This window comes from Myotis davidii, unplaced genomic scaffold (genome assembly GCF_000327345.1).
Source record: "Myotis davidii unplaced genomic scaffold, ASM32734v1 scaffold524, whole genome shotgun sequence".
Classification (NCBI taxonomy): Eukaryota; Metazoa; Chordata; class Mammalia; order Chiroptera; family Vespertilionidae; genus Myotis; species Myotis davidii.
This window is the reverse complement of record NW_006299263.1, coordinates 42,590-63,092: the sequence shown is the minus strand read 5'-3', so window position 1 is coordinate 63,092 and position 20,503 is coordinate 42,590. Positions and strand designations below refer to the sequence as shown.

The following is a 20,503-nucleotide window of genomic DNA, read 5'->3' as shown; positions in this document are numbered from 1 at the left end:
CATGCACACCGTATTCAGTCCATAGCACCTCCATGCCCACATCCCATGGCAACGCTAGAGAAAGAGCCTGTTCCTCCCCCACTGTCCCCCCACAAAAGGTCCGGTTTCAGCATCTCAGACGTGCCAGAGCCCAACTCAGCAAATATTTAACGGGGTGTCTGTAGGTGCCAGGCACCGTGGGAAGCACTTTGGGATGTAAAGATGCTGAAGACACAGTTTCTGCCTGTGAGAGGCTCGCAGGCTAGCTGTGGGGAGGACATGGGGAGGACACCGTCCAGCTGTGGGGAGCCGCCTGTACCACAAGGCAGAGGGACATGGTGACTATGGGCAGGAATTCCTGACCTATTTCTGTTGGAGGAATTGTCACAAATGGCCTTCTGTTCATGCGGTTTCTCAGATAAGCGCCATCCTGGGGGGCCTGGAGGGCCACATCCTCCGGAAGAAGAGGAGGATCTATGAGTCGCTCACCAGCTCTGTTCAGAACGACCTGAAGCCCTGCTACGAAGGTGGGGCTCCGGAGGGAGGCAGTTCTGCTCCCTCCCTCTGTCTGTACAGCATCCTTTCCCGTGGCTCCCCTCAAAGTCCCCTAAGCCCTACGTCCCCCTGACACCCTTGGTCTACAAACTAAGACCAAACAATTCAAACAATTGCAAGGTGTGGGAAGAGGTAGCTCTTGAACCATTTTTATCTGTAGCCAGTTCCCTCTGTCCTTCCTTTGCCTACACACCTTGGCTTTTCCTCTCTGTGCTACATCGCAGGTAATGCAACATAATAAAAGGCTAATATGCAAATCAACCAAACGGCAGAACGACCGGTCACTATGAGGCGCACTGACCACCAGGGAACAGACGCTCAATGCAGTGCGCTCCCACAGGGGGAGCTTTGCTCAGCCAGAAGCCAGGCTCACAGGCTGGCAAGCGCAGTGGTGGTGGCAGGAGCCTCCCCCCCCTCTGAGACAGCACTAAGCCATCAGTCAGACATCCCCCGAGGGCTCCCGGACTGCGAGAGGACACAGGCTGGGCTGAAGGACACCAGTGCATAAATTTTGTGCACTGGGCCTCCAGTTAAAATATAAAATCCATCACCCAGTTCTCATTCTTATTCTTTTTAAGTATTTGTAAACATTCTTCATATCTTCTTCTCATTTTGGTAGCCCCTTATTTTCTTGGGGAGGCCAGGGGTTGGAATTTTGTAAGCTTCTGCTTAATTCACTCATTCGATTTTCTGAATGATAGCTATCTAAATATTGAGAGTGTTAATTTTTGTATTAAACTATTTCCACTGTGTAGAAAATGGTACTACCTACATAAATATATGTGTGTGCATCTATATGTGTGTGTGTGTGTGTGTGTGTGTGTGTGTGTGTGTATGTACCTGTATATATATATGGTTTCTTTGCTTGTCTTTATTGCTGATGCTAATGGTTTCTGCACAAGCCCTTGCTGTGGTGTAACTGTGACTATCATTTTTGCCAGAGGCAGCCCAGATCACTGGCAAAAAAGCGTGTGAGAGGATGAAAGATGTCATCAGAAGAGGGGTGGACCAGCAGGTGGCTGAGGGCATGTTTGAAAGGGCTCAAGAAAGGATGCAGCACCAGTTTCAGCAGCTGAAGGTATTTATTCCAACCCACGGCCTGCATTCCAGTCCCAAAGAGGCTCATGGGGAGGAGGAGGGGAGGAAGCCAGCACAGGAGATGGGAGAAGTGGCGGTCATTTGGGCCGAAGTAGAGTCAGACGTCTTCTGCAAAGTGGGACCAACCAAAGCCCACGGTGCCAGGAGAGGAGGCCAGCTGGTGCTGGGCATTCTCCCTTCACTGCCAGCGTGTGATGGAGTCAGTCTCCTCTCTGGGGCTGTGACTTCGGAAATGAGGCCCCTCCAACCTTCTCCTGCATCTTTCCCCTTTAGTAAGTGATCAGAACTGCAGTATCTAGATGGGATCCTAAGTCTTTCCTATTAGCCCTCTTCATCCCCAGCAAGTCTGTGAGGTGGGTACAGTCGGTCCTCCATATCCGCAGGTGTCACCTTCCACACGGATTGAAAATAGTCGGGAAAAAGTCCCAAAAAGCAAAACTTGAATTCACCAAGCATTACACCCAATCCGGGTGAATGAGTGATATGCGGATGTGCCCTGCTGTCGCCTACATGCAAACACTACGCCATTTCATAGGAGGGACTCGAGCATCCTCAGACTTTGGTGTCTGTGATGGGGTCCTGGAACCAATCCCCTGTGATACTGAGGGATGACAGTACTATTATTGTTCCCATTTTGTGGATAAGAAAACTGAGGCAGGGAGGTGTAACACAGGCCACATAGCTAGAAAGGTTCAGACGTAGGATTTGGGAGCCGGGAACCAGGCTCCAGCATCTCCAACAATAGCTTAATCTCAACACAGATTCTTTTTTAACGAGGGAAGTGTCTTACCTACATAAAACATCAATAAATAAATGTCAATCAGCCACTTACAGTGCCCAGCATCAATTTAGGTTTGCTTCTGTCTATCTTGGAAGTCAGTTCCTGGCAGTTTCCTCAGACCTAAGTGCTGCTGTCAAGCCCACTTGGACCGTCTTGTCTCAGTTCTAGGTCTCAGCCTGCCACCCGCTCCGCAAGTCATTTAAATCTTTGTTTCAGCCCAAGCCACTGTTGGCCCCTGGCCATGTGAGTTTCCACAGCCTCCTGCCTTACAGACTCCAGGCTTCGCTGACCCCCTCCTAACCTCCTGAGCAGCCTGGCTGCTTGCTCTATGGGTCCATCTCTGGACCAACCGACTTCCTAAAACATCTCCAACCCGCTTCTGCCCCCACCCCACTGCAGTTCTGGAAAGTACACTTACCCACACTGCAAACCACGAACTTTCTCTTGGAAGAGGCTAAGGGGTTACTGGGTTACCAGTAGCAATTTACTTCCTGTCATTTAACATATTATCACAGTCTGCAAGCATATGCAGAAATTGGCCAGACGCTACAACATCCAGTCCTCACTGGGTATATAGAAGTCGGCCCTTCAGGTGCCCAAGAAGACAATTCCACTTAAAAAAAAAAAGATTAGTACATTGACCATATAAAAATGTATCTTAAATGAGGTTAAGTGTAGGAAGTTGAAATAGGGCAAGACCACAGAGCGTCCCCAATTCCCTGACCTTACGAACAAGGGAGCTGACACCCAAGTTACTAGCTAAGGCTCAGAGCTGGAGCTGAGGCTGGAGCTTGGCGTTTTAGGCCCGATATGTTGAAGAGAAAAGCATAAGACTTGGAATCAGAAGATCCAGGTTCAAAACTAGGCTTCGTCAGACTAGAGGAGAGAATCGGGTATTTTTCAAAGGGAGGCAAGAGCTGGTTGGAAGAGAGAACATGGTTTTAGATGACAGAAGGAGTGGGAGGAGCAAAGAAGATATTTGTCCCAAAAGTTGGGAAAGAAAATCAGGATTGCCAGCTGGTGTCTCACACAAAGCGGGTGCTCAATAAACACGAATCCCGTGATTAAATGCGTGATAGGACGGTGGACAATGGGCACACGTTCCCTCTTTGCCATCACTTCGGGTGCTGTGCTCTCTCCCGTACTTCCATGCAGCCTCGTTAGGTCCTGATTCAGTCTGTGAGCGCCAGAGGGACAGACAACCCCTCGCAAAGGCTGGAAAGGAGGTGCTGAGACAGGTGGGACCCCACAGAGATGTCGCCCTGACGACTCCCGAGCCATTCTGTGCGCTCTAAGGTGGCCCGCCTTGGACCTGACTTTGACTTGGGCGGCCCCAGTCCGCACACTTGGATTGGGGAGTTGGGTGGGGCCCCTTCCCTAAGATTCCCTTTCCCGCGGGCTGTGCCATCCTAACAGAAGGACCACCCTTTTTGTGCAGCATGGAATCACGGAGAAGGTGAAGGGCAGTATCGCCACCATGCTGACCCTTGCTTCATCCCAGGGGGATGGTCTCTACAAGGAGCTTGCAGGTAAATACATAAAATCCTTGCATAAAGCGTGATGATCTTGCAGACCCTCCCCTCCCCCCTGCATGTGTGGTGGCTCTTTCCTGGATTTAAATAAATTTAGGAAGAAATTCCAGGGGCAGGGAAGTTTTTTTTTGAAAGACATGATGAAAACAACGATGACTGCCCCACCCTTTGCTGGAACCCCACTGAGACCCAGCACAGTCCTGGGGCATTGTGCCCCACAGCTCATCGAATCCTCACATTAGCCCTCAGAGGCAGATGTTATTGCTCCATTTCGCAGATGCAGAAACAGAGACTCAGATGAGACAATGTGCCCAAGGATCCATAGCTGGAGAGTGGCACATTCAAGTCCGTAACTTATGATATCAGAATGGGAAGCATCTATCAGCAGAGCACTGGTTATGGCAGTGGTTCTCAACCTTCCTAATGCCGCGACCCGTTAATACAGTTCCTCATGTTGCGGTGACCCCCAATTTCATTGTTACAAATTGAACATCATTAAAGCATAGTGATTAATCACAAAAACAATATGTAATTATATATGTGTTTTCTGATGGTCTTAGGCGACCAATGTGAAAGGGTCGTTCGATCCCCAAAGGGGTCGCGACCCACAGGTTGAGAACCGCTGGGTTATGGTAAGTTGGTACACAACCAGCAGAGGGCTGTGCAATTGTTACAAAGAATTAAGTAGCTTGATATACAGTAGCAGCATGAAACGATCTCCAAAATATATTGTAAATGCACAGTAAGAAAAATGTGTGTAGTGTGCTGCCATTTGTGAGAGAGAAAAAGGCAACACCTGTGTACCTGCATAAAAGTCTCCACGGGATACACAAGAAACTGGCCACACTGGTTACCTCTAAGGGAAGGAACTGGGGGCAGGGAGGATGGGAGATTTACTTTGCCATCTGTCTATGTTGTGCCTTTCACACTTGGAACCATGTGCATGGGTGCCTGCTGGAAAGACAAGACATCGGGTGCCGTTGTTGTGGGTCACTGAGCGTGTCGGGGAGAATGGCCGGAGCTATTTCCAAAGTAAAAGCCACAACCGCTACCGCTAAGCATCTGTCCTGCTCGCTCCGAATGCTCTCTCAGGAAGGAGACGCCGCGCCCTCTCCATGTGGCTTATTGAACTCTCTCATGACCCTCTGTCCAGGCCTTCACAAAAACCTGTTCTAAGGTTACAGTCATCCAACTGTGCCTTTCAAAAAAATCCTCACCCAAGGATATGTTTTTCTTATTGGAGAGAGAGAGAGAGAGAGAGAGAGAGAGAGAGAGAGAGAGAGAGGAAAAAGAGAAGGAAAATGATGTGAGAAACATTGATCAGTTGCCTCCTGTACACACCCCGACCAGGGATCGAACCTGCAACCTAGGCATAAGCCCTGGCCAGGAACCAAACTCACAACCTTTTGGTGTACAGGACGATGCTCCAACCAACTCAGCCACCCAGCTGGGGCCAACTGTGTCTTCTTTAAAGAACTCCTACTCACCAAAGTTCTTCAGCTGCCCAGGCCTCACACACTGAAATGTTCCTCGAGTTTGACATAAGTTGCTCCTGCCATAATTTAAGACCATGTCCTTTCCTTGACCATCAGCAGCAAATGTACCCCATGCAGGGAGCGCTGTGGCAGCTGCATAGAGCTCTGAACGCCCTGCTGGAATGCTGCCTGGTTGGTTAGACTGGGCAGTGTGCTTCACTCCACGGTAACTACCATCTCCACCTCGGTCCTAGTGTCGAGAATGTAGCCGTGAGCAGTACAGACAAAAATCTCTGCTGACAGAGCTTACAGCCCGGGGGCAGGGTTGTGGGGGGGGGGGGGAGGAAGAAAAGGCAGGCAATGAGCCAAACTATAAACAAGATAAGAGGCCTGGGACGGGTGACAGTGCCCTGGAGAGAAATAAAGCAGGGGATACCCTCTTGCTCGGAGAGGGTGGCCTTTTGTTCCAGTCGGGCCTTCCCGTGATTAGATGAGGCAGGCAATCTGCTTTCCGCAAGGTCTACCAGTTTCAATGCCCATTTCGTCCAAAAACACACTCACAGAAACACCCACATAATGCTTGACCACAGACACGGGCACCACAGTCTAGACAAGTTCACAGCACAGGAGAGCCAATCCACTTAGCACGGGGACGGCTACAGGCACGGCCAGGGAGGAGAAGAGGGCCTGGGCAGGGCTTCGGGGGGTTTAGTATGCGGTGGGCACGGCACCTCCTGCCTCTGAGCTCTTGTGAGGCCCTAGATCAGTGATGGCGAACCTTCTGAGCTCGGCGTGTCAGCATTTTGAAAGCCCTAACTTAACTCTGGTGCCGTGTCACATATAGAAATTTGATGCTCTATCCACTGAGGCAAACCGGCTATGGCAAGACTTATATTTTTGATATTTCTTTTATATATTTAAATGCTATTTAACAAAGAAAAATCAACCAAAAAAAATGAGATCGTGTGTCACCTCTGACACGTGTGTCATAGGTTCGCCATCACTGCCCTAGACCCAGGGCCAGCCCAGGCCTGTTTTCCGGGTAGGATTTGTTATTTGATGGTGGCCCCTATGCTGAGATGAGCCTGACGGTTGGAGCAAGAACGCTGGGTTTGGTCAGGTTACCGGTAATAAACAAACCTACTGGACGATCTGATCTTCAAGCTTTAACCCAGACCCTCACATGCTGGGACCAGTGACTCAGGTCACAACATGATTCTCAGGGGATCTGTTTGCCGGGGACGTTTGTGAACAGGACGCTAACTCCCTCTGCTCCTCCGCAGACGTCAAAAGCGAGTACAAGGAGATGGAAAAGCTGCACAGGAGCCTGCGGGAGGTTGCCGAGAACGCAGTGCTGCGGAGAGGCATGCAAGACTTCCTCCTGAGGATGTCCCCCAGCAAAGCTGGCCCCCCCAGAACATAAATTTAATTCTTGGCACCAAGTGGATGAGAGACAGCCCTGGAGCCAAATAATGAGAATTACTTCTGTTTTGTAAAATCTAATAAAAACCATCTCCCAACTGTTTGGGCTTTAAATACACTATAAAACTCAACGGATTGTTCCTGGTGGCAGAAGTGGATGACTGAGCAACCTCATTTCGTTTTGATTCCATAGCCAAAGAGTCATCTTGACTCCTTCGTGGGGTTCTAAAGCTTTAGGGACAAGAAACTTGTGTTTCACCAAAGAAAAATATCGGAACATTGAAAAAATGTAAATATTTTAGGTAAAACCATTGCAAAAGAAAGTTTTGGGGACTCCATGTTTTTGGCCATTTTAATACTGATGAGACTTTTGGGTAGGGAGGTAACACTGTGCCATGGAAACAACATGGGTTTGAGAATTAGCCCGACACGAGACCTGGCTTTGTCACCTCTCAGGAGTGTTCATTAGAGTCGGGGCTTCTCAAGCATTTTGATCTCAGGCTCCTATGCTCTTAAAAATTATTATAATTTATGTGAGTTTTACCTATTGCTACTCTAGTCAAAATTAAAAGTGATCAAAGTTGTAAATAATTCTTTACTGATCTATTTGAAAGTGACAATAATAAGCCTATTATATGTTCATATAACTAACATGTTTTATGGGAAAAAAACTTTCAAAATAAAATTATTGAGAAGAGTGCCATTATTTGACACGTTTGCCAATCTCTTTATTCTCTGACTTAATGGAAGACACCTGGACTCTCTTGTCTGTTTCTGCATCCAGTTGGCCACAATATATCTTTTCGGTTGCTGTATATAAAGAAAATATAGTCTCATACTGATAGAGAGTGGGAATACAGAAGAGTATTTTCATAGCCTTTTCAGATAGTTACTGGGTAGTCTTTAATATGACAATTTTGACAGTCGGTTGTTTCTTAAAGGTTAGTTGTCGTGTGGATTCTGAAACCATCTTGGTGAACTATTTTTAAATTTTAACTTAATTTTTTCCGTGACCATGACTCTATGCCCTCTACCACATCACCCATCCCCCTCCACCCCTACAGTGCTGCCCATGTCCATGATTGGTGAGTTTTTAAAATATTCTGTCATATTAAAATATGCTTCTATCTCATACTTTCAGTATATCTTTTTTTTAAATATATTTTATTGATTTTTTACAGAGAGGAAGGGAGAGAGATAGAGAGTTAGAAACATCGATGAGAGAGAAACATCGATTAGCTGCCTCCTGCACATCTACTGGGGATGTGCCCTCAACCTAGGTACATGCCCTTGACCGGAATCGAACCTGGGACCCCTCAGTCCCCAGGCCGACGCTCTATCCACTGAGCCAAATCAGTTTTGGCCTTTCAGTATATCTTTTACATGATTTTGTGGCATCAGGCATTGGTCATTTTGAAAATATTTTTCATTGAGTCAAGCAGGTCTTCCAAAATGTTGACAAGTTATCTTTGTAATAACAACAAAAAAATCACATTTGTTAAAATCTCTACCAATGTCATCAGGAAGATCTTGAAGTTTTGGGAATCTGCCAACTTCATGATAGAGGATACAAGCTCTACAAAATTCCATGCCCCCCGCCCCCGAATCTTATCTTAGGATTGGCAACAAATATTGTCAATTGTTTTTTTCTGAAGGTACAGATCATTGTGTTAACTATTGAGAAAATATCCACCAGATAACCAAGTGTGATTAACCATAGTTTACCTGCCAATAGTTATTTCAAGTGAAAATAATGTTGTGGGGAAAGAAGTGTCAAGTGGAACTCACAACGCAATCATACAAATGCTTGTCCTTGAGATACTTTACATCCCTGCAACTATTTTTTTTTGTAACAGCCAATTTTTTTTTATCCTTTCCCTTTTCATCCCTCCCCCCTAGACCTCCTCCATCTGGTGACCATAACTTTGTTATCTGTATCTATGAGTCTGTAAAGAAATTTGCCTTAACTATACAGTAAAGTCATAGTAGGTTTGAAGTGAAAGCATGGAAAACATACACTTGTCAACTCTAACCTAAAGAAAGCCAGAGTTGCTGTATTAATATCAGATGAAGTTCAGAGCAAGGAATATTTCCAGAGATAAAGAGAGTCGTTGCATGGATCGAGCAGTTCATTCATCAAGAGGACACGACAATCCTAGTTATGCTACTAATAAAAAGAAGTTTCACAAAATTCACAAAGCAAAAGCTGATAGAACCGAAAGGAGAAATAGCCAATTCCATATTTATACTTGGAAACTTCAACGCCCCTTCTCGATAATTGATAGGACAAGTAGAGAAACTCAGAAAGGGCATAGGAGACTGGAACCACATGCCAACCAGCTTTATAACCTAATATTGACAGAATGCTCAGCAGAGCATCAGCGTACAAATCCGTCTCTAGTGTACTTGGAACATTTACCAAGGCAGACCATATCCTGAGCCACAAAACAAGTCTTCATAATCGTATAAGTGCTGAAATCGTACAGCGTCTATTCTCTGACCACCATGAAATTAAATTAGAAATCAATAACAGAAAGAAATCTGGGAAATCTCCAAATAGTTGGAAAGTAAGCAACACACTTCTACATAACCCAGAGGCCAAATGAGGGCCGTGGACTACCATCCTGTTGGGTTTATGGCTCTCTCCTCTAAATCTTTGTTTTGCTCAAATGAAATTACCCTGTTGCTATCAGGCGCCGTGGCACTAACTCCAGCCAGAGCAGAGAGGGTTCCTAAGAGAGGGCGCTGGCAGGGGGGCTGTTCGTTAACTGCCTGAAGAATGCAACCCAGACCTGTCTGTCCGGCGGGCCCCAGCGCTGCAGAGCAGAACACATGGGGAAGGAGCTGGGGTAGAGTCTGAGCCCTGGTAAGAGGCACAGGCTGAGGCTAACATGGATTCAGGAGAGCCGGGCGGACTGATGCCAGAAGGGAAGGAGATGCTGGAACACCCAGCGCAGAATCAAGGAGCCCATGGGAGGCTTTTCAGGAGGTTAACGTCGTGAGCAAGCGTCTCGTGCAGTGTTCCCATGGACTCCAACATGGCTTCTACTCACAACAGAGCCATCTTCCAGGAAAGTGAGGACTGGCTAGCGTTAGGCAGGGAACTCCATCAGAGACTGGGTTCAGGTGATTCCCTCCACAGTTACTGACAATCGCCATCAATGGTGGCTCTAATCCATTAAAACTATTACATTTTAGCCCATTAGCTCTACTTCAGAAAGCAGAGAAATGATCATTTTAGCTGGCACACCGCGCAACTTGCAAAAATAAAACCTTGTGTGTCTCAGAGGGAAGGGGGAGTTGGGTAGGTGGGTGGGAAGAAATGAACCAAAGAACTTCATATGCATATATGCATAGCCCATGGACACAGAGAATAGGGTGGTGAAGGCCAGGGGCGGAGATGGGCTAGAAGAGGTCAATGGGGGGAGAAAGGGGGCATACGTAATACTTCCAACAATAAAGATTAAAAACACACACTTGAGTGTGTTAATGACAAAAGGGAATGTGTTGTCTGCGAAGCACTGCTTTACCTGCCGCGGCCGGATAAATGAGGCGTCATTACCAAAATACAGCGACATCAGCATCTCCACGTCACAGGGACGATTGAGAAGCGACCGCTCACTTTCTCTGGAAGCATTATCCCATGCGCAGTCGGTGCAACCCACTGACCTGAAGCTCGTGTGTTCCTTTCACATTTCTCCCCATTCCAGAGGAATTACCCAGGACAGGATGAATTTGCACCAGTTTGTCTTCAGTCTAAGTTATGTCATAATCCAATTGCCTCCCGCCCCTCTTGCCAACCACACAGTTTAATCTGATTAGGGACAAAGAGAAAATTGATGATGATCCATGAAATCTGGATAAGACCGTGTTCTAGATACCCTCCAAGATAAAAACCGCTCCAAATATCTTAAAATCTTGCTGCATAGTTTATAGAAAAGTCCTTTCAGTTATTTCCTCCTTGGAAGAAACATATGGGATATTACTGCTGGAAAGGGGGCCAATTATGTGACCAGGATGTTTGTCTTCTGGCATCAAGTGGAGGAAAAGGCAGCTTTTGCCTCGAGCTAGAAGACGAAAAAAGCTGTGTATAGCTGGTAGGAGGAAAGCTGATGACTACTGCCTGGGAGACAAAGTCCAAAGCAATTGATTCTCATATTCTCTCCCTCTCTCCTTCCCCCACCTCTCTCAAATCAAAAGCTGTCGGAGAAAGAAGTTTTTGAAAACCTGGTAGACCTCACTGGCATGGTTCCGCGGTTGAGCATCAACCTATGAAACAGGACGTCATGATTCGATTCCTGGTCAGGGCACATGCCTGGGTTGCAGGCTTGATCCCAGTGTGGGGCGTGCAGGAGGCAGCCAGTCAATGATTCTCTCTCATCATTGATGTTTCTATCCCTCCCTCTCCCTTCCTCTCTGAAATCAATAAACATATATTTAAAAGAGAAGAAAACCTGGTAGAATTGTGGGAACTATGGATCTACCTGTGTCAGAGAAAGAATCGAGGGCAAGTTAAACATTCCTGCCCACGCCCAGATGGGCACGCAACCGTGGGTAGCAGTAATTGATGACAATGAAGGGTTGTATTTGGGCATGTATTTCTTTACACCTGAGACTCTTTTACTAGACTATTCAGTGCTTATTATTTTAATAATAGATGTCTCCCCCAACGCCATCTACCTGGAGAGGTGAGCTTCTGCAGTGACTAGATTCTGAAAATGCACACATCTCTGCCCTGCCCCTCCCGCCCTTACAGTATCATCAGTCCTTTTCCTTTCGGAGTGGAGGGAGTCTCAGTTATTCTGAAAACAAGGGCGCCTTTAGAGGCCTCCACTGTTTCCTTTTGGCTGTGGTGGAGGCCAGTGCTGGGAAGTTTCGTGTGCATGTGCCAGTCACCAGAAAGTCTTGCTGAAAGGCAGGTTCTGATTCAGCAGGGCTGGGGTCGGAGCTGGAGATGCTGCCCTTGCATCCGTGGACCATTCTTTGGGGAGCAGAGGTAACGATAAATCAAGACTCGGGCTACAGGTCCTGCCCCTTCGGCCTGGGATGCCTGCACCGTGACTTCAGCTCTTCGGGCCACAGCCTTCTCATCTCCAAAATGAGGTTAATAATGCTGTCACTGTACTCAAAGGTCCCTTCCAGCTCTCACATTCTACGAGACTAACCTGAAGTTTGTCGGAGGGGTAGAGCACTGTGTCCCAAATGACACAGACTGGATGACAACATAGGAAGGAAGCAGCTGGTGTCAGGGCAATGCAGCTCCCAGGGTGCAACTCCCAGCAAATACCACGTGAATGGCACCCCCTGGATTTGTACAATGGAGCAGCCCTGGGGGTACCAGGCATACCTTTCTATTCTACATCTACGTTGAAAGTTCCTTCCCATGTAGAGCACATTGGCAATTTTAAGAGAATTGCTGTATGCTTGAGGGATCAATCTCCTTCCAACAGCCCACCAGTGGCAGGTCCCCTGGCTCCCACAGAAGTACCCTTCCCCCTTCCATCAGAACAGATGAGGCACAAGCGGGCCTGGTGCATGGGAGTGAACACTTGGGAGTGACTGCGCAGGGTTTGAATGTGGGCCAAGCTGTGCTAGTCATACGAGACTGCATGCTTGAATGTGCTAAACTGAATCCTGGAATGTCAACACCAGAGGAGCCCGGGAAGCTGCCAGGCCTCACAAAGGCTGAGGGTGTGGGCTTGGCACGTCGGCACCTGGATGCTTGGGCTTTCACCCCCCTCGGCAAAGTGCCTGTGGCCTCTGGAGACACGCCACCCGGCCTGAAGACCAGTTGTGCAGTGGAACAGGCTCAGGGTGTGCCCAAACTCAGGGGAGGAGGCTGGAGAGGGGACCCCTCGAAGGAGAAGGCGAGAAAACAGACCTTGCTCCCTGGGATGACGGCTTCTAAAGGAGGGGCCCTTCGATCAAACCCACAGTCAGAGAGCATCAGAATCTTGAACAGTCTCTGGTGCAGGATGCACCTGCTGGGACTTCAGGCCCCGGGGAGGTGGGGTGGGGAGGGAGAGGAGGGGGAAGAGCTTTCCTGTCCAACTGCTGCGGCAGTGGGCAGCAAGGAACGTGACCAAATGGGGAGTCAACTATGCCCACATAGATATGGCACCTGCTGGCATGCTGGCTTCATCTTTGACGTGACACATGGGAACCTGGAGACTCGAAGGCAGAATGGCTGCCGTTGCTCATGAGCAGTTTTCCTGGCTCAGTCTCTACCTCCGGCTGCGATCTGGCCATTCGCCTTTAGTCTGGGCCCTCAGCAGCTTCCCTCTACTCATCCAAGGGCCTCGGAGAGCTTCCAGAGAAAGACAATGAGATTCATGAGCCTGCTTCCTACGTGTGCGAAATTCCCAGTGGTCACGGTCTGCACAGTGAGGCGCACGGTGACATGTTTATGGCAGAGAGCCAGCGTGTGCTGGGGACATGCCTGAACGTACTCAGTCCAGAGAAGGAGACAGACAACCTATACCGCTTTCTGGCACCCATTCCCCCTTCAGCTCCCAGAACACTGGCAGTCTGTCCTAGAATCTCCACACAGAAGGCTGAAGATGATACAACAACGAGAAAAAAAGTCTTAGAGACAAACACCAGAGTTCCCTAATAAAACAACCCATCCAGATAACCCCACCCAGGGAAGCTGAGCTGACGACTCATCCATGTCCCAGAGCTTTGAGATTGCTTTTTAGTCCTCCACTCTTTTTTAAAAAAATATATTTTATTGATTTTTTTACAGAGAGGAAGGGAGAGGGATAGAGAATTAGAAACATCGATGAGAGAGAAACATCGATCAGCTGCTTCCTGCACACTCCCTACTGAGGATGGGCCCACAACCAAGGTACATGCCCTTGACCAGACTCGAACCTGGGACCCTTGAGTCTGCAGGCCGACGCTCTATCCACTGAGCCAAACTGGTTAGAGCAAGTCCTCCACTTTTAAACATGAAGAGATAACCAAGACTATAGAGACAATTCTCTACCACAAAAAACAAAGACAAAACAAACAGACTACCAGAAACTTAGAGGAAAAAGACACAATTACAGGGAGAAGAAAATATCTTTAAAATATTATTAGTAGCCATAGCCAGTTTTGCTCAGTGGCTAGAGCACCAGCCTATGGACTGAAGGGTCCCAGGTTCAATTCTGGTCAAGGGCCCATACCTGGGTTGCAGGTTCAATCCCCAGTAGGGGTTGTGCAGAAGGCAGCTGATCAATGATTCTTTCTCAGCATTGATGTTTCTATCTCTCTCTCTCCCTCTCCCTTCTTCTCTGAAATCAATAAAAATATATTTTAAAAAATATTACTAGTAACTTTAGGAAGGTATGTGAATATATTGCATCCATGAGACAAGAAAGTGCTATCCTGAAAATTTTTTCACAGAATAAGGAAGTCCTGGAAATTAAAAAAAAAATAGTAGCAAACATTTTTTAAAAATTAAAAATAGTGTCTGAAAGATAAATTCAAGGAAATGTCTCCAAAAGTAGGACACACACACAAAAAAATTGAGAAGATAGAAGCTGGGAAAGAAAAGCTAGAAAAGTTAGAGAATTTGTCTGGGAAGTCCAACATCTGAATAACAAGAGTTTGGAGAAAAGAAAAGAGAGGGGAGAAAGAGAAGGAAATAATGTAAGGAAGTTTCCCAGAATTATAGAATCTGAGATTCCAGATTGAAGGTTCTTCTGAGTGCCTAGGACAGTGGTTCTCAACCTTCCTAATGCCACAATCCTTTAATACAGTTCCTCATGTTGTGGTGACCCCTAACCATAAAATTATTTTCGCTGCTACTTCATAACTGTAATTTTGCTACTGTTATGAATCGTAATGTAAATATCTGATATGCAGGATGTATTTTCATTGTTACAAATTGAACATAATTAAAGCATAGTGATTAATCACAAAAACAATATGTAGTTATATGTGTTTTCCGATGGTCTTAGGCGACCCCCGTGAAAAGGTCATTCGACCCCCAAAGGGGTCGCGACCCACAGGTTGGCAACCCACAGGTTGAGAACCGCTGGCCTAGGATAATGCGTAAAAACTGACTCACTCACACCAACACTCATCTTTGTAAAATTTGAAACAGTGGGTACAGAGAAAAATTCAAACACTTCTAGAGAGGACAAGAAGACGGTCCTATATAAAGGTCAGAAATAAGGATAGTTTGGGACTTCATCACATTGAAACTAGGGGGCACTGGTAGAATGCCTTCAAAGTTTGGAGGGGAAACATCTCAAACTATCAGTTAAGGATGAAGGTAAAAGTAAAGACATGTAATGTCTTTATAAATGCATTCCACCATTAACATGCTTCACCCAAACAGGGAAGTGAGCTAAGAAAGAGAAAGGCAGGATAGTCAGAAAGCAGAGGCTCCTGCCCAAGACAGGATTAAGATGAAGAAAAAAAATCTCTACATCATTTGCATGAAATAGATGTAGAGAGCAACTGACCCAGTATGAAGCAAATCAGAAAATCTGGGGGAGATGTCTACAGAAATAGAAATTAATAGAATATGTGTTGTATTTGACTATATCAAGAGGGGATGGATGCAAATGGTGCCGGGGGTGGGAATATTTGAAAAGAATTAGCGATAAAGAAAAAAACTACACAAACAACAACAACAAATAAAACAAGACGAGTAATAACTCTATGGAAAACAAAATGTTTTAGAAGAAAACATACTGCATGCTTGGCTGTGAAGAGTATTTATATAGTCATGATAAATCAAACTGAAAAATGATCAAAGCAAAAGCATGATATAGCTGTACGAGGAGGATTTGGGGAGGAATGTGTATGAAGTGGGAGATAAAGTTAATTCTTTTCTCCATAGTTGGAATGGCTAATGCATAAAACAAAAGAAAAAAATCAAGAAGTAGCAACATAACCGTATTACTTAGAAATGTGGACATAAATATAAAAAGTAACTGTTAAAATATTGAAAATGAGTGCCTATGGGAATTAGGATATCGGTACGAGAGATTAGGAAGTTGTTGCTTTCATAACAAGCTTTGTAGAACTATATGATTCTTTTTAAAGATTATTAAAATATATGCATATCTTTGATAAATGTAAAATCTAAATTTAAAGAGAAAATCTAGTCTGCACTAGCCATGATATGTATCCAATGCTTCAGGAAGAAAAATAAAAATATTATATCACTTTATATTCTCTGATTCCTTCATTCTTTCCCTTCCTTTTCCTCTTCCTCTTCTCTCCCTCCTCTTTTCCTCTCCCTCTCTTTTTTCATTTATTGTCTTCTATTTTATCTCCATAATTCTTTCTCAATTTCTCTTCATCTTTTTCCCCTTATTTCTTCTTTTCTCTCTTTCTGGCATTGTATGTAGCCGAAATAGCTTTATTATTGCTATTACTTATTTATTGAATATAATGTTTCCAGTTCTTCATTCTTAATATTAAAAATATGCATGGAATGTTCTTTCTTTCCCCCAGCCAAAACATTCTAGGCAGTGCAATCAGTTGTAAGCTATTTTTTTTTTTATCAAGGTGGAGAAATTTCTGATGTAAAGGCTCTCTTAGACTTGCAGGAGATATCAGAGGTCATTTTGTCCAACCAGTCACCTGATGCAGGAGACACCTCTGCATACCTCTGCCCAGCACACATTTTCCAGGCTCTGATTAAACAATGAATGTGGGGAATATCAAGCCATCAGCCAGGGCACTCAGATCCCGACAGCTCAACTGGGAATAAGAGCTTCTATTTATTGAATGGAAGTTGCCCGCTCTCAGAGAGTTAAAAAATAACCTAACACTGCTCCCCATGACAGCCCTTGATGTATCTACAGAAATCACGTCCCCTTGAGTGATCTCTGCTCTGGGCTAATCACTTCTCTTTCCTGTTAGTTTCTGGACCCTTCACCACCCTAGTCATTCCCATGGAACACTCTAAGGCAGGTGTGGGCAAATGTTTTGACTTGAGGGCCACAATGGGTTCTTAAACTGGACCGGAGGGCCGGAACAAAAGCATGGATGGAGTGTTTGTGTGAACTAATATAAATTCAAAGTAAACATCATTACATAAAAGGGTACGGTCTTTTCTTTTTTTTTAGTTTTATTCATTTCAAACAGGCCGAATCCGGCCCGCGGGCTGTAGTTTGCCCACGGCTGCAAGCTGTAACTTAATCTTTAAAAAAATGTTTTTTTTATTGATTTCAGAGAGGAAGGTAGAGGGAGAGAGAAATAGAAACATTAATGATGAGAGAGAACCACTGATTGGCTGCCTCCTACATGCCCCACACTGGGGATTGAGTCCGAAGCCCAGGCATCTACCCTGATCAGGAATCGAACCGTGACCTCCTGGCTCATAGATCAATCAATGCTCAACCACTGAGCTACGCCAGCCAGGCAATGTAGCCTAAGTTTTGAAGTAGCCATTTCTCCCAACTCTTGCTGACTTACATCAACCTCAAAGTTATCTAAAATTTTAGGTTGCTTTTTTTTTTTCATGTGCCCCTGAAAATCCTAGTATCCTATATCTCGTATGTGGGCAAATGAGTTTTCCCAACATTGCTGTGTGCGTTACATTTATCCCATGAAATCTCCTCTTCTGAGTTTTGGCTCAAATTCCCACCCTGTTTAGAGAAGTTTCTTATGATTCACTTGAATGGACATGCTTGGCTACCAGTTACAAATTCCTCACACTAAAATTACTTCATCATCCAACTCCCAAACAAAATTTATATCATCTCAGCTCCAAGAGCAATCCCCTTGGAGCCCCTCACCAGGTGACCCACTTCGGGTACCCTGGGCCAGTGAGTTTGACAATGGAAGAAGGTGAGGGCAAGCCCTGCTTTTGGGTCTCTGGCCTGTGCACAGGGTGGGGAGGGGGATCATCACCTTTACTGCCTAGGACCCTGGACCAGTGTCAGACAACCTGGGCTGTCTCATGTAATCCATCATTCCCATGCCTTCTGGGAATGAATGAAAATGAGTTGAGCACATGGAGATGAAGCAGATGGTTGGGTGGATTCCATGATGGATGAAGAGCAGAGAACTCCACAAGGCGGAGGCTCCTGATCCCGCTGTGTCGGACTCAGTGCCAGCTGTCAACAGCTGGACAGTAGAGAAGGAACCACGTTGTGATTAATACTCCATCTGTCAGGGACTGTCAGCTCTGACAAATAATACCAATGGCTCGCACTTGCAAAGTGCTTTGAGTTTTCAACATTCCTTCCCCTTGTAATAACCCTTAAGATGGGAAGGCCAAGAGGTAGTAACCCTGTTATATAGAAGAAGAAGTGAAGATGCAAAGAGGTTCGGTGACTTGCTCATACCCACAACTCTTGGGAGGGTGGAGCTGGGAGGCCAGGCTGGGTGTCCTGGCTTGGAATCCAGTCTTCTCTCCACCAGGCATCTCTGAAGCCTACTGCCCAGGTCAACAATCAGTAAGTGTTGATGTACCACCTACTCTGGGCCCGTCACTGGCTAGCTGCTCGGGGGTGGAGCGGGGAGGGACAGAAGAATGTAACACATGAACCTTGACCTCAGTGAGCTCAGAGCAACCTAAAGCATTTTGTTCAGGCACCTGAGCAGGTGGACAGCCCCTGAGCCATCGAAAGTAGAGGTGGCTCAGCCAGTGGAGAACGCTTCAGGGAGGGACAGGGCTGGGCTGGTCCTGAAGCGTGAACTGTGTTGGAAAGCCTGGGAAGGTAGGGATGGAGGGTGGGCAGTGGGCAAAGTCTCAGTGGATAGGTGTGGGTGTAGAGCAGTAAGAAGAGACAGAAGGGAGGGTGGGGGTCAAGGTGAAAGAAAGCAGGACGGAGAGGGTGATCCCATGGCAATGAGCAACCAATGACCTTGAGCAAGGAGGTGAAGGCCATACTCTGGGTATCCAGCTGACTTTCATGGGGCTATGCTGCAAGATGGGGAGACAATGACAACTGGGGAAGGGTCCCTCCCTCAGGAAGGTGACAGGTGGGATTGCCTTATTTTCATCTCAGACTGAATGGCTCCTCGCCATGAAAAGGAAAATTGGGGGGGGGGGGGGGGGGGGACCCCAGTTCACCTAGTTCAGTATCTGGTTAAAACTGTAGTCTTACTTCCCCACTCTGACTGACTTGGGCGGAGCTGCAGAGCCTAACCCCAGGGCCCCACATAGCTGACTTGGGCGGAGCTGCGGGGACCCTCAGGGGCCGCCACAGGAGGAGATATATAGGTCAGAGCCTCCCTAGGAGTTCAGTTCAGGCTTTGAGTCCGGAATTCCCCTGGACTAGCAGATCTGAGAAATAAAGGTTAAACTTTCCTCCCTCAGAATGTCGGCTGATTGTTCTCCCGTGCATTCTGCCACAACCACTACACTCCAATAGCATGAGACATCTTTCACTATTTGGCTCTCAGGAATCAGCCTTCCAGTTTTCTAAGGTTTGTTTTTGTTTAAATTATAAACAATTCTGTTTACTACCTTAGCTTATCATTTCCGTCAGTGTGTTCCGCAGGACACACTAGCCCTGTTCTCTGCTCAATTTAGAATGAAGAAGCCTTACTACTCATCCCTCTCTTGGAGACTCACAGAGCTCAGTAGCATCTTAAAGGCTCTGATAAGTCCTGCAGCTAAGAAACACCTTTTGTTTTGACCAGAAAATCCTTTTTCCAGAAAGTTCAAGAACATCTTATGTAACCAGTGGGCTCACAATCACGGCCTTATCCCACTCAATTCTCACAACTGCCCTGGAATATCAGTTATTATATTTACGTCCAATGAGAATACTGAGACCAAGACGTGTAGTCATTTGCCCAAGGATACACAACTAAGAATGGTCAGATTCAAGTCCAGGATTTGATCCTATAAGTCTGAGGCTTTGTCCCTAACTACTTCTGAAACTTCTTTTGAAGATGTTATTGTACTTTTCCTAATGAACAAAGCACGCCTAATTATTTTGGGGAAAAGATACAGAAACTTATGGAGGAGGAAATGAAAACCACTAGGAATGACTTAAAGCTGATCAGGCATAGATCACCCTAGAGGCCTGGGCTGCTTTCCAATTCGGAGGAACTGCTTTCCCTGGACCCATCCACCCTCCCTCCGATGTAGCTCCTATTGGCAGAGGATAGTGCGGCTAGTGGCTGGAGGTGGTTGATGGATTTCAGTTAAGATCAGATGGTTGCCACCCTGGCCAGTGTGCTCAGTGGTTAGAGTGTAAGCCCTCACACCAAAGGATTGTGGGTTTGATTCCTGGCCAAGAGCACCTAGCTGGGTTGCCGGTTTGATCCCTAGCCCTAGGTTGGGGTACATGCAGGAGGCAGCCAATCAATGTGTCTCTCTCACATCAATGTTTCTCTCTCTCTTCCCCTTCCTCCTTCCCACTCTCTCTAAAAAAATCAGTGGAAAAAATATCCTCAGGTGAGTATTAGCAACAGCAACAAAAATAAATCAGATGAGTGCTTTGAGATAAACAATAAATCAGAAAACATTTATACTATTGATCAAACAAAATTTTATAAAAACCACAAAAGTTAAATTCCCATATCATTTTGTGTGTACAATAATTTTTACCAAAACTATCTCCTGAACAAGACCCAAATTGATGAAGTGCATGGTATAATTAAACAATAATTACATTTTAAAACAGTAAATCCAAATTCAATATTTTGAGAGATTACACACTTTTCAGCATTATATTCCAACAACAGAAAAAGAT

General features: G+C 46.0%; 1 protein-coding gene across 1 annotated transcript in view; it reads left to right on the top strand.

Moving 5' to 3' along the window:
* Nucleotides 1-7,026, top strand: part of NUGGC (nuclear GTPase, germinal center associated) — a 38,832-nt gene extending 31,806 nt beyond the window's left edge. The window contains exons 15-18 of the mRNA XM_006774788.2: nt 398-506; nt 1,476-1,612; nt 3,852-3,942; nt 6,704-7,026. Of these exons, the coding sequence (XP_006774851.1) occupies nt 398-506; nt 1,476-1,612; nt 3,852-3,942; nt 6,704-6,843 (477 nt within the window). The 3' untranslated portion in view covers nt 6,844-7,026. The remainder of the gene's footprint in view (nt 1-397; nt 507-1,475; nt 1,613-3,851; nt 3,943-6,703) is intronic.
* Nucleotides 7,027-20,503: the final 13,477 nt, after the last annotated feature.